Source organism: Puma concolor, chromosome B1 (genome assembly GCF_028749965.1).
Source record: "Puma concolor isolate L17-30 chromosome B1, mPumCon1.1.hap2, whole genome shotgun sequence".
Taxonomy (NCBI): Eukaryota; Metazoa; Chordata; class Mammalia; order Carnivora; family Felidae; genus Puma; species Puma concolor.
Genome location: NC_141670.1, coordinates 185,786,957 through 185,800,184, shown reverse-complemented (window position 1 = coordinate 185,800,184; position 13,228 = coordinate 185,786,957). Strand labels below are relative to the sequence as shown.

Sequence of the window (13,228 nt, the reverse complement as noted above, 5' to 3'; positions counted from 1 at the left end):
TTGGGCTGGATGATTCCTGGGTAATTCTCTGTCACTGGCAGAAGCAGGGCAGGAAAGTGTCTTGTGCGTTTTTGTCTGTTTAGCAACATCCCTGGCCTCTTCCCACTAGACACCAGTAGCAACTCCCCCACCCATTTTACACCCTCCCTGCTGTGGCAAGCAAAAATTGTCAAATGTCCACTGTGGGAGATACCGCCCTTGGTTGAGAATCACTGACTAATCTTCATTACATGACTGCTTGCTTGGAGGGGGAAATGCTCTTTTGTTGAATGAGTAGGCTTCCAGTGTGTGTATCAAAGCATGACATGTCCCTAACCTGACTGAAGGAAAGCAGTTGGGATGATAGTGGTGGTATTCTTTATGCCTGCTTTCACCCCACAGAGGACATGATTGGAGATACTCTTGCCTTTTCAGGGTCCCCAGAACTTTTGTTACTGCCTCCTGTGCCACAGGGGTGTGGTACATCCATGTGGGCTTATCTGTGCCCTCTGGAGGGTCTAGTGTATCAGTGTTACGATAAGCACTTTGATTGTTTGAAGAAATAGTTTTTAAAAGAATGGAGCTTGTTTATGGGCGGCTCATCAAAAAACATTTGCTTGTTTTAGCTACCTACTACAAAATGCCTCTGTATGAAGATTCTGTTACACTCAAAGATTAATTTGACCATCTGCATTTTTTTTCATAGGCCCGCCTCATAACTGGATGAAGGATTTTATTCTCACAGTTTCTATAGTAATTGGTGTTGGGGGGTGCTGGTTTGCTTACACACAGAATAAGACATCAAAAGAACATGTCGCAAAAATGATGAAAGACTTGGAGAGTTTACAAACCGCAGAGCAAAGTCTCATGGACTTACAAGAGAGGTACGTTTAAAAAGCTATAAGTCTTCTTATTTATGTTGGCAAATACAATTTGTGAAAATGTAATGTGGGTGTGTGCTTACACACTTATGTTTAGTTTGTTACACATATCAGTAATGTATGTACACTTCATATTTTTATAAAACTTACAGTGTCCTAATTATAGATTTATATTAAAGGTATGCTCTAGTGAATAAATGGGCAGATCAGTAGAAATAAATATAGGTGGAGTGATATGTATAGTGAAATTTTATTTTTAATGTTTTATTTTTTTTAATGTTTTTATTTATATTTGAGAGAGAGACAGAGAGTGAGTGGGGAGGGGCAGAGAGAGAGAGAGAGAGAGAGAGAGAGAGAGAGAGAGAGACACAGAATCCGAAGCAGGCTCCAGACTCTGTGCTGTCAGCACAGAGCCCAACGCAAGGCTAGATCTCATGAGCCATGAGATCATGACCTGAGCCAAAGTCAGATGCCCAACTCACTGAGCCACCCAGGCGCCCTTAGTGAAATTTTATTTTTAACATGATTTAGATAATGATGAATTTCTTAGAAGTCTCTTTGCTTGAAGAGTGATTCCCTGCTATCACTGTATTTTGAGCTCAAGATAACCAAACAACTATACCATGGGCCACCTGCTGTTTTGCTATTCAGATGTAAGATTAATAGAAAATAGTGTGATTTTGGATTGAAACATGTATTTTGTTGCTTGATGTGTAGTTATTCTTCATAAAAAAGATGAAACTTTGGTGAGGAATTTTTACTTTTATCATTCTGTAAGGCTTGAAAAGGCACAGGAAGAAAACAGAAACGTTGCTGTAGAAAAGCAAAATCTAGAGCGCAAAATGATGGATGAAATCAATTACGCAAAGGAAGAGGCCTGTCGGCTGAGAGAGCTAAGGGAAGGAGCCGAGTGTGAGCTGAGTAGAAGGCAGTATGCAGAGCAGGAACTGGAACAGGTATTGACATTCCACAAAAAGTGTTTGTTAGGACGTTTGCGTTGCCACTCTGGGGGGGCTTTTCCTGTTTGGTCTTCTACGTTTAGTGGCATTGTATATTCTTCCTTAGTTAATAAAAGAATTCTCTGTTTATATTGTTAGCATTGATCAAAGTCCATGTAGCAAATAACAAAGTAATAATTCAAAGATAAAGTTACCATCATGTTCACTCACTCATGAAATCTTACCCTGTGCCAAGTTAATTATCTCCAGTGAATTTAAGGTGTTTACTTAATCTAACATCCGTAATATGTTTTAGTATCTAACTGTAACCTAGTAAAGTATATCTAATGTTAAACTTCTCTGCAAGGGTAAAGCATCTCTATTTAACATCCATTTGAATCCTGTTAAATGGTTTTAGAACATAATTTGCTAAAAATTGTGAAGTTGTCTAAAGAGATCTTTCCAGTATCCACCGCTACCTTGCTAGTCAAGATGGAACGTGAGCCTGAAGGCATAGCTCGCTCCTTCAGGGAAGCGGAGAGGGGGTCCCGGCAGAAGTTAATTACAGACAGATATTTTAGTTTACTTACTGTTCTTGCTATAAAAAATTACCACAAACTTAGTGGCTTAAAACAACACACATTTGCTATCTTACAGTTCCTAAGACAGAGTTTAAAATAGACTCCCAGGGCTGCATTCCTCTGGAGGCTCTAGGGGAGGATCTGTTTCCTTGCCTTTTCCAGCTTCTGGAGGCTGCCTGCATTTCTTGGCTCTTGGCCCCCTCCTTCATCTTCAAAACATGTCACTCCAACCTCTGCTTCTGTGGTCTCCTCTCCTCCTTCTGACTTTGACCCTTTCTTTACTGATAAAGAAGCTGCCGGCGAGAAGGCTTGCCCAAGATCAGAGAGTGCCTCGGTTGTAAAGCAGGGCCAAGGACCTGGGTGTTCTGCCCCCTGCTCTGCCGTGTGCCCTGTGGCCTTCTCGGCCAGGTGCTAAATAAGGAATAAGAATTGTGTGATGAATGAGTTTCACTTTCAACTCATGAGAAAATAAATGTTCAGTGTGCATTTGTTTCCTTCAGGATTGTCATTTTTGGTAGAATTTGTCTGACTAAATGCAGCCATCTCTTTTATTAATGGTTAGCTATTGTTTCCCTCATACCCCAGACATCTGTTTGTTGGATCTTTTCCCTGTAAGGAGATTGTTCTCTTAAGCTGACTCCTACGTGTATTGTATGGTCAGGTCCTATTTACCTGGCAAACCTCATCTGTACAGAATGTAGTAAAGGACAAGGGAGTTAACAGAAAAGAAAAGAAAAAACGGCTTAGCCAAAATTCTACTGTGTTCAAAAGTTGGATATTATGCCTTTTATTCCTGTGAGAACTTATTTCCTTTTCCCACCAAGGCTTCTAACTCTTGGTTTATTCCTAGTACTAAGCTAAAAAGCTTGCTAGCTATTTTTCTGAGCTTTATAGGTAAGAAAGAGCAAATCAGAAAGCAGTAGTGATAATTCTTCTATGGAAACATAAACTGATAGCAGTATTTTACAGGTGACTGCAGAGCAGGCATCCTATAGAAAAGGACCCACAAATCACAAACATTCTAATTTGAGTTTTTTGGCAGAGAGGCATTGCATATGTCAGTAGACCTTAGGATCACCACGATATGTCCCGGTACAGATTTAATAGTCCTAATGGGATCCTGAATCAGTAAGGGGTGGTTTAAAGGAGTTACACTGGTATTTAAAAAGAACTCTGTCCAACATGATTATAGTAATAAGAAACACAATTTTAAGAGTGCTTACTGTGTGCCAGAAGTTTGTGCTGTGCACATTGCAAATGATTTGCTCAGAAGTTTTAATCCTCACAATAAATAGATATTATCCTCATTTACAGATGAGATGTGCAGAGAGGTTAAATAACTTGCCTGAAGTCACACAGCTGTTACATGGCAAAGGCAAGATTTTGTGTGTCTTATTCCAAGGTTCATGTTTTCCTATACTGTTAAAAGTTTTGTTTATAGAAGTAAATTTAACTGGGAAGCTAATTTACGTATAATGTCCTGTAATCCACAGCTTCACATAGTTGGAAATATTACTGTAGCTCATCTGGGAGATAATCAGCTTCTCAAAATTAGAAGTCAGGAATATCTGGCACATACAGTGCATCGTGCTGTTTCCCCTAAAACAAAAACTTCTGGGTGAATAATAGTACTGCTTCATGTTTTGTGTGGTTTAAATACTTTTCACATAAATTACTTTGTATTTGAAGTTTCAAGAAAAGCAAAGTCAGGATGAGTCGTAGTATACCCCTGTTCTACACAAGACAATAAACCTCAGGTTAGAAAGTAAAGAACTTGCAGGTCACAGAAGTCATAATCATAGAGTTGGGTCTAGAATCATGTTTTCAGATATATAGGGTGTTTCTTTCTGTGATACCATGTTTTTTTTTTACTTAGTACTGGTCTATTCCTGAGACACAAAAATTAGGTATATAATTATCATTTTTGTAAACAACTTAATAATTCATCATTTGTTAAAAGCTTTTAATTACTCAATTTTTACTGGGTCCATGCCCCTATGAATAACCATGTAATTCGAACTAAAGGCTGGAATTTACGTCAAATGATAAACTTAATGAATAATAGCAGAGAAAATAGTTAAAATAGTTGCTGTTACTGGAAGGTCGTGATTTCCAAAATTTTGAAACATTATTTGACAGTCAGTCGAAGCATTTCAGCCTCAGTTAATGCTAGAAATATAACCATTATATGTTACATGCATTTATTGAGTTCTTTTAGGGGAAATGAATGTATGGACATAACATAAGTCTTTATGATTAAAGAGAAAAACTTGAGTGAAATTTGAAAATAGGTTCCCTGCTTAGTTCCTTAGCAGTGAAAATCGTGTAGAAACTGTAGACGATTTACAAGTGTAAATCTTGTGAGAAAGAGGGCCTGCTGACCCAGACTTGGTGGTTGTATATGGAGCTCCTCGTTCCGGGACCTGGCCTCAAACTCTGTCTTCCTGAGGGAGAAGGTTGCCACACAGCTTAGCCAGCCAGTGGAAGCCAGTACTGTCCACGCTCATGGCACGGTGAAATGTGTCGGGCACGTGTTGCTTAGGATTTTGCTTTCAGTGAGTAATGTCTCACTTTTAGTGTCCCTACTTCTGATTGTCTACTCGGTGCCCCATTGTGCTTTTGTTTTCTAATTTTGGAGTTTTGAAAAAATACTTCTTTTTATACTTTGCTTTCTATAGTACCTGACAGCTGTTCCTTTTCTTTATCAGAACAAACTTGTGTACAGTACTCTTATTAGTTTATTCTGGCACACAGTAAAGTTTATTTAAGTAAGTTGGGTTTGTTCAGATCAGACGTTGTTCTGCACATGAGTTTCGGAGTGGAGTTTCTAGTGACCTTACTTGGCTTTGAGGACGATAATTTGCAGTTACGGTGCTCCAGAAGTGGGATGCTCCCCAGTTCATTTGTGACTTTGTCTCAAGGTCTTGAGTAGGTACATAACTCTTTATATTCTATTGTGTGTCTTTACATACCTTTAGCTTGAACTCTTGCTAGTTTTCAAATGAATCATTTCTAGAATGAATTGTCTTTTCTTTCTGTGTTCTTTTCATAGGCTTTAAGAGTTTTTTCCTTAGCATCTAATACCAACTGATGCACTAAGCATTTTAGTTTTCTAACTGGTTATTGTCTGGCTCTCCTAAAGGGCAGTCAAAGGAAGACTTTGACATCCTGACCCTGAAGCCTAGGTATAGTTTCTCATGGAAACATCAAGCAGAGGCTCACTCAGAACCTATTTTCTTAAAATTTACACATGGTCTGCCAATGCTGATTTATCTACTTTCTGGTATGTTAGAAGCAGTGAATTGAGTAGAAGTAGGTGAAACAGACCGTAATGGACAGACGTGCTTGTAATAGTGAGAAATAAGTAACCATAAAGAAGATGTGAAAACCTTCAAAAATGGTCCATGTAAATAGCTTACAGTAGTGCCCTCTGGGAACATTAGAAGGGGCACCAGGACAGTGTTTTCACTGTGTTTCGGATACTTCTTTATGTTCTCCACAAACAAGCCCCGCGTTATGAGAAAAACATGATCAGTTTTGGTTTGTACGTGCCTGGCATTTTCTTCTCTCTGGGGAGTCTGGCTATTATATAAAAACTAAATAAATAATACAGCTTAAGATCTATGTAAACCCCTTCTACCCTTTGGCTTTCCAGCTTTGCTTAGAGTGTTAAGATGCACTTAAAACTTCAGTTTTAGTTTAAAAAAATTTTTTTTAACATTTATTTATTTTGAGAGACAGAGAGAGGCAGAGCATGAGCGGGGGGGGGGGGGGGAGAGAGATACAGAATCTGAAGCAGGCTCCAGGCTCTGAGGTGTCAGCACAGAGCCTGATCCAGGGCTCGAACCCACAGACCGTGAGATCATGACCTGAGCTGAAGTCAGACGCTCAACTGACTGAGCCACCCATGCGCCCCAGTTCAGCTTTAGTTTTAATGTTAGAAATACATTGTTTTAAACTCAGTGATTTGAGAAAGATGTTTATGAAGAGCATAATTCAAATTGCTTTCTCTCTTAACTTTGATACCAAAAAAAAATCTTAATTTCTTAAAATGTATCTCAATATAAATATCTTTTTTAAAAAAAGACATTTCTCTCTCTTTCTTGCTCCGTCTCCATCCATCTCCCCCCCCCCCCCTTTCTCTCCCTCTCGCATCCATTCTGTCTCCCCCACTCTTCCTTCTTCCCTCACTCCCAGGTTCGAATGGCACTGAAAAAGGCTGAAAAAGAATTTGAACTCAGGAGCAGCTGGTCTGTCCCAGATGCACTTCAGAAATGGCTTCAGTTAACACACGAAGTAGAAGTGCAGTACTACAATATTAAAAGACAAAATGCTGAAATGCAGTTAGCTATTGCTAAGGATGAGGTACTCTATTTCAAAACTTAATACATTTCTAAAGAGATTAACCAATTAAGAGAGAAAAATATGAATAGAATCTGTATTTGTTGTACCTTCTTTTTGTGAATTGAAACTTACTTATCTTAATGGACTCTTATAATCATAGACCGTAGAGTAAAATTACTGTATGTAGAGAAGTATATACTTTTCAGAATGACCTTAGTGTCATTTAAAAACCATCCCTATTATCGTTATCACAAATGTTTTATACAGAGCTTTTCTCCTCCAGGTTGCTTCTTCATATCTGATTCAGGTTAGTAGTTACTAGAAATTAATATTTGACTCTTAATTAAATTGTGTGAAATAAGATTAAGTTTTAATCTGATTTCTAGCAAAAAAAAAAAAAAACTCCGTTCACTCACTAACACCTCATTGCAGTAGGATATAATTAATGTTATTTTGTTAGTTTTAATAGAAGATTCGGGTCTTTTCTGAACCATCAAAATAAGTGAAAAATTTTCCAGAACAAAGTTTTGAATTCTATTGATTGGCTTAGGAAAGCATGCTTTCTCCTTCATCTGTTTCCTTTTCTGGAAATTAGGGCCTTATTTTGGCTATATAATTCTCCACTGGTTTCATCATTATTAATATATTCAAAACAAAATAAGCTTGTATGTGTGTTATTTTTTTTCCAGACCTACCTTATTTTCTCTCTCCTTGGGTTTCTAGGCAGAGAAGATTAAAAAGAAAAGAAGTACAGTCTTTGGGACTCTGCATGTTGCACACAGCTCCTCCCTAGATGAGGTAGACCACAAAATTCTGGAAGCAAAGTAAGAATGTTGTTTTAGTTACCTGTTTATTTGTATTATGCTGAAATTTGTAATTTATGGACAATTTATCATTTAATCATGTACAATTACATAATTTATACTAATTCTGAGAATGGATAATTCCTTCTTGAAATTAGTTTAGTGCCATGGTCTGTTCACATAGTTGCCCTTTTGTAGTGCCACATTAAAGACTCGTTGATACCATAAGTAATTTCTGCCTTGGCTTTTACAGGAAAGCACTCTCTGAGTTGACAACTTGTTTACGAGAACGACTTTTTCGCTGGCAACAGATTGAGAAGATCTGTGGCTTTCAGATAGCCCATAACTCGGGCCTCCCCAGCTTGACCTCTTCCCTGTATTCTGATCACAGCTGGGTGGTGATGCCCAGAGTCTCCATTCCACCCTATCCAATTGCTGGGGGAGTTGATGATTTAGATGAAGATACACCCCCGATAGTGTCGCAGTTTCCTGGTAAGTGCTGAATTCAAAAAAGAGAGTTTGGTGCAGTTTAAAAATTTTTTTTTATGTTTGTTCATTTTTGAGAGGCGGAGAGAGAGGGAGACACAGAATCCAAAGCAGGCTCCAGGCTCCCAGCTGTCAGCACAGAGCCTGACGCGGGGCTCAAACCCATGAACTGTGAGATCATGACCTGAGCCAAAGTGAGATGCTTAACCATTTGAGCCGCCCAGGCGCCCTGAGTTGGTGCAGTTTTTAAAGTAACTTCCTACTATGCCTTTTATGACTCATTGACTTTGAAATCTATGATAAAAATTTTGTTCGTTCTTCATTTTCTCTTTTTTCTACTTGTGATTAATAATTTGTCTTTATTATGTGAGAATAATACATCAGATGCATGTCTGTGTATATCTATACACACATATGTATAAAGTAATACATCATACATGCTAAATAATGTACAGGTGAAGTACTCAGCTTTGAGGGTAAATATCCTTTCAAATCGCAGCTTAATCTATAGTAAAAATTAGGGGAAGATCTTGGAAACTTGAGTTCTGGTCCTAGCTCTGCCACTGACTAACCAACTGTGTGACTTTGAGCCTGTCTGTGATTTATCTTAAATTGAGTTGCCCTTCCCAGTAGGTATGTTTTTGTTGTTGTTGGTTTGCTTTTCTCATTCTGTCCTTTCATTGAGAAGAGTATTATCTTGCTGTATTTTAACTCCTGAAGCACTGAATCCCTTTACTTTTAAATAAAACTTAAACTGTGCTTATGTTAAGGAAAACATTTTTTTGTTGCTAGGAAGTGGAACGCCTCCAAAGGAGGCTTTAAAAAAAAATTTTTTTTTTTTATAATTCTTTTTTTAATGTTTGTTTATTTTGGAGAGAGGGGAACGTGCACACATGCACAAGAGAGCAGGGGAGGGGCAGAGAGAGAAGGAGACAGAGGATACAAAGCAGGAGCCTGATGAGGGGCTCGAACCCAGGAACCGTGATATCATGACTGGAGCTGACGTCTGATGCTTAACTGATTGAGCCAAAGGTGGTTTTAACGTGGACAGTTTTCATTATATTGCTTTGTTATGCTGCATTCTTTGAAAATTTTTACATTGTAAAGAATGCATTTTGGTAGGAAAGTGAAATTTAAGTATTTTAGATTTTGTTAATTATTTTTAGAATTTATTAATACATATTTGGACTTCTTGCAAAGTTCTGGAGAGCTTGAATTTAAAATGGGTGTATTCTTATATTAGAAATCATTTGAAAAACTCTTCATCCTTGTTATTGCCTGCCCGATTCATTCTCCCAATCTTTGACTTTTTGAAACAGTGTAGGTAGAACAAGATTCCAAAGAATGGAAAACAGAATTTAACTATTGATTGGTTGAAAACTTACATAGAAATTTTAGTCTCAAGACAAATCGTATGTAAACATTTTCCAGTTTGAATTTTTTCTATCCAGTTGTTACAGTTTTCCTGATGTTATGATTTACAGAGAGTTCTAATTTTTAAACTTTTATGAAATAAAGCCCTAAATTTGCAGATAGATAGTGAATGACTATGCGCTTGGGTTCATTTCTGTGGCTTTAATTCTCAGGCTTAATGGCAGACAGATAACAGGAGTCAGCTGGGGAGCCACCAGACTCTTAGGAGGGAAGAGAGGACAGATTATAAATGCAGTGAATGCTGGAATGTGCTCATTTCACTGGCCCCATGCTGCGGGGTGGTTACAGTTGCAAAGTTATACCTAGATCTGGGCCAGCTCTGCTGTTGGAATATTGTCAGCTTGTGTTTATTTGAACTATATGTCCTCAAACTTGCCAAATGCAACACTGATTCATAAGTATTTGATTTTGTTTAAAAATTGTAGCTTTTTAAAGTCACAGTTCCTCCTCAGAATCCGTAATTCTTCAGTATCAAAAGTATGCATGAAGATATGTTCCCTAAATTAACTAATTTATTTTCTTGACTTTTTTGTTTTGAAGTTCTTTTTGATGGGGCAAAATATAGCTCTTTGTGGCTAATTACCTTAAGTTTTCAGTGATTGTAAAATACAGAGAAATTTGAAATTGAAAAAAATATAAAAGTTGATTTTAAATTTAGTATGATGTTTTAGAAATTCTGTGATCAAATTCATTATTTGTGAACAAGAACTCCTGCCAAAGATTGCACTTTGAGAGCTCTACTTCCACCCAGTGGCACAACAGTGATACTGCACTCTGCTTAGTTAGGAAAGCACAATTTCTTCTGCTATGGTAGGATGAAGTCTAGGGCAGGATGAAGGCCGTTTTATTATATGCCCTCTGAAAAGTTTTACATTTGTACCATGATTATGTGTAAATTGTCTAAGTGAAATAACGGTAAGGAAACATGCCTGTGGTGTGTTGAAAGCAAAGTAAAAGATTGTAGAACTGTACACAGAATAATACCGTCTGTGTTTAATTTTGCATAAATAAAAAAGAGAGAGGCGCCTTGGGTGGCTCAGTCGGTTAAGCACCCGACTCTTGGTTTCAGCTCAGGTCATGGTTTCGTGGGTTATGAGATCAAGCCCCGTGTCAGGCTCTGAGCTGACAACACGGAACCTACTTGGGATTCTCTGTCTCCCTCTCTGTCTCTATTCCTCCGCTGCTCATACTCTCTCTCTCTCTCTCTCAAAATAAATAAACAAACATTAAATAAAGGAGAGAAAATATTGTCAAAGCTTGGCTCCTTGTGGGTAGGAGAAGAGATGATAGATTTCTCCTATTTTATAGTATCTGCTAAATATTCACTGTGGGAATGTGGTTGCAATTTATTTAAAAGTTCTTAATTATTAAGTCCTTCAGATGTACTTATAAGTACTGAAAATAAAATGTTTACTTGCTACAAAGATAAACAGATTTTAACATTTTGCCTTAATTCATCTCTTTGCCCAAAATAAACTATTATACATACAGCTAAAGCACATGGCCTCACCTTCCTACTCTTCTCAAGTTGTAAGAAGAGCCTATTCTACTTTTATTATATGCAGATGTATCTATAAACAACAGACAAAATTGTTTAAAACTTTGCTCACGGGGGTCACCTAGTGGCTCAGTCGGTAGAGTGGCTGAGTCTTGATTTCAGCTCAGGTCGTGATACCAGGGTCGTGGGATTGAGCCCCGCATAGGGCTCTGCTGAATGTGGATCCTGCTTAAGATTCTTTCTCTCTCTGCCTGCCCTTCTCCCTGTCTCAGGCTCTCTTTCTCAAATTAAATGTGTGTGTGTGTGTGTGTGTGTGTGTGTGTGTGTGTATATATATATATGTACACACACACATATATACATACATACATATATATTTATACATAAATGTTCATCAAACTGTAGGTAATGTTTTGCAGCTCCTTTTGCTCACAAGTATATATTTAGAAATTTTCTGTATACTGCATTAAATATAAATATACTACATTAAATTCACTATAACTGTTTAATGATTTAACCACAGTGTATCTGTTTATTCATGATAATAAACCACAGTTTATCCATTTTTCTCCTGAGATAGGTAGGCTCTTTGCACTTTTTTGCCTTTGCAGACAGTACTGCAGTGAGCATCCTTACCTTACCTTACCTTTATCTCCTTTATGCATGAGTTTGAGAGTCTCTGGGTGGATACCTGGAAAATGGATCGCGTTCAGTCATTGGGAGGGCAGCTGTTACTAGGCATTGTGAGGTCGCTCTCAAAATGGCTCTGTTCCTTTGTATACCCACCATTTATGAGAGCTTTTCTGCCTCTATCCTCACCAGTACTTGGGATAATCTGATTTCTTTTGTGACTTGCCTGAGTATTATATGATACCAAAGTGTTACTACAATTTTTATTTCCTTGGTGACTTTTGAGGTTGAGTACCATTTCAATTATTAGATTTCTTCCTATCTGAGTTGCTTATTCCTACTATGGAATCTCTCCCAAGATTCCTTACTGATCTGGAGGAGTGTTTTTGTTTTTGTTTTTTTAATATTTTCTCTTTTTTTTTTTAATACGAAATTTATTGTCAAATTGGTTTCCATACAACACCCAGTGCTCATCCCAACAGGTGCCCTCCTCAATGCCCATCACCCACCTTCCCCTCCCTCCCACCCCCCGTCAATCCTCAGTTTATTCTCAGTTTTTAAGAGTCTCTTATGGTTTGGCTCCCTCCCTCTCCAACTTTTTTTTTTCCTTCCCCTCCCCCATGGTCTTCTGTTAAGCTTCTCAGGATCCATATAAGAGCGAAAACATATGGTATCTGTCTTTCTCTGTATGACTTATTTCACTTAGCATAACACTCTCCAGTTCTATCCACATTGCTACAAAAGGCCGTATTTCATTCTTTCTCATTGCCACGTAGTATTCCATTATGTATATAAACCATAATTTCTTTATCCATTCATCAGTTGATGGACATTTAGGCTCTTTCCATAATTTGTCTATTGTTGAAAAGTGCTGCTAAAAACATTGGGGTACAAGTGCCCCTATGCTTCAGCACTCCTGTATCCCTTGGGTAAATTCCTAGCAGTGCTCTTGCTGGGTCATAGGGTAGATCTATTTTTAATTTTTTGAGGAACCTCCGCACTGTTTTCCAGAGCAGCTGCACCAGTTTGCATTCCCACCAACAGTACAAGAGGGTTCCCGTTTCTCCACATCCTCTCTAGCATCTGTCGTCTCCTGATTTGTTCATTTTAGCCACTCTGACTGGCATGAGGTGGGGTCTGAGTGTGGTTTTGATTTGTATTTCCCTGATGAGGAGTGACGTTGAACATCTTTTCATGTGCCTGTTGGCCATCTGGATGTCTTCTTTAGAGAAGTGTGTATTCATGTTTTCTGCCCATTTCTTCACTGGATTATTTGTTTTTCGGGTGTGGAGTTTGGTGAGTTCTTTATAGATTTTGGATACTAGCTCTTTGTCTAATATGTCATTTGCAAATATCTTTTCCCATTCCATTGGTTGCCTTTTAGTTTTGTTGATTGTTTCCTTTGCAGTGCAGAAGCTTTTTATCTTCATGAGGTCCCAGTACTTCATTTTTTGCTTTTAATTCCCTTGCCTTTGGAGATGTGTCAAGTAAGAAATTGTTGCGGCTGAGGTCAGAGAGGTTTTTTCCTGCTTTCTCCTCTAGGGTTTTGATGGTTTCCTGTCTCACATTCAGGTCCTTTATCCATTTTGAGTTTATTTTTGTGAATGGTGTAAGAAAGTGGTCTAGTTTCATTCTTCTGCATGTTGCTGTCCAC

At 38.1% G+C, this 13,228-nt stretch overlaps 1 protein-coding gene across 3 annotated transcripts in view; it reads left to right on the top strand.

Moving 5' to 3' along the window:
• Positions 1 to 13,228, top strand: part of STIM2 (stromal interaction molecule 2) — a 151,694-nt gene that overhangs the window by 126,524 nt on the left and 11,942 nt on the right. For 2 of the 3 annotated variants that reach the window (XM_086705273.1, XM_025921775.2), the window contains exons 6-11: positions 686 to 863; positions 1,639 to 1,816; positions 6,577 to 6,744; positions 7,007 to 7,030; positions 7,447 to 7,547; positions 7,780 to 8,018. In XM_086705273.1, coding sequence (XP_086561399.1) covers positions 686 to 863; positions 1,639 to 1,816; positions 6,577 to 6,744; positions 7,007 to 7,030; positions 7,447 to 7,547; positions 7,780 to 8,018 — 888 coding nt within the window. The remainder of the gene's footprint in view (positions 1 to 685; positions 864 to 1,638; positions 1,817 to 6,576; positions 6,745 to 7,006; positions 7,031 to 7,446; positions 7,548 to 7,779; positions 8,019 to 13,228) is intronic. The other variant, XM_086705272.1, reaches the window with a different exon arrangement.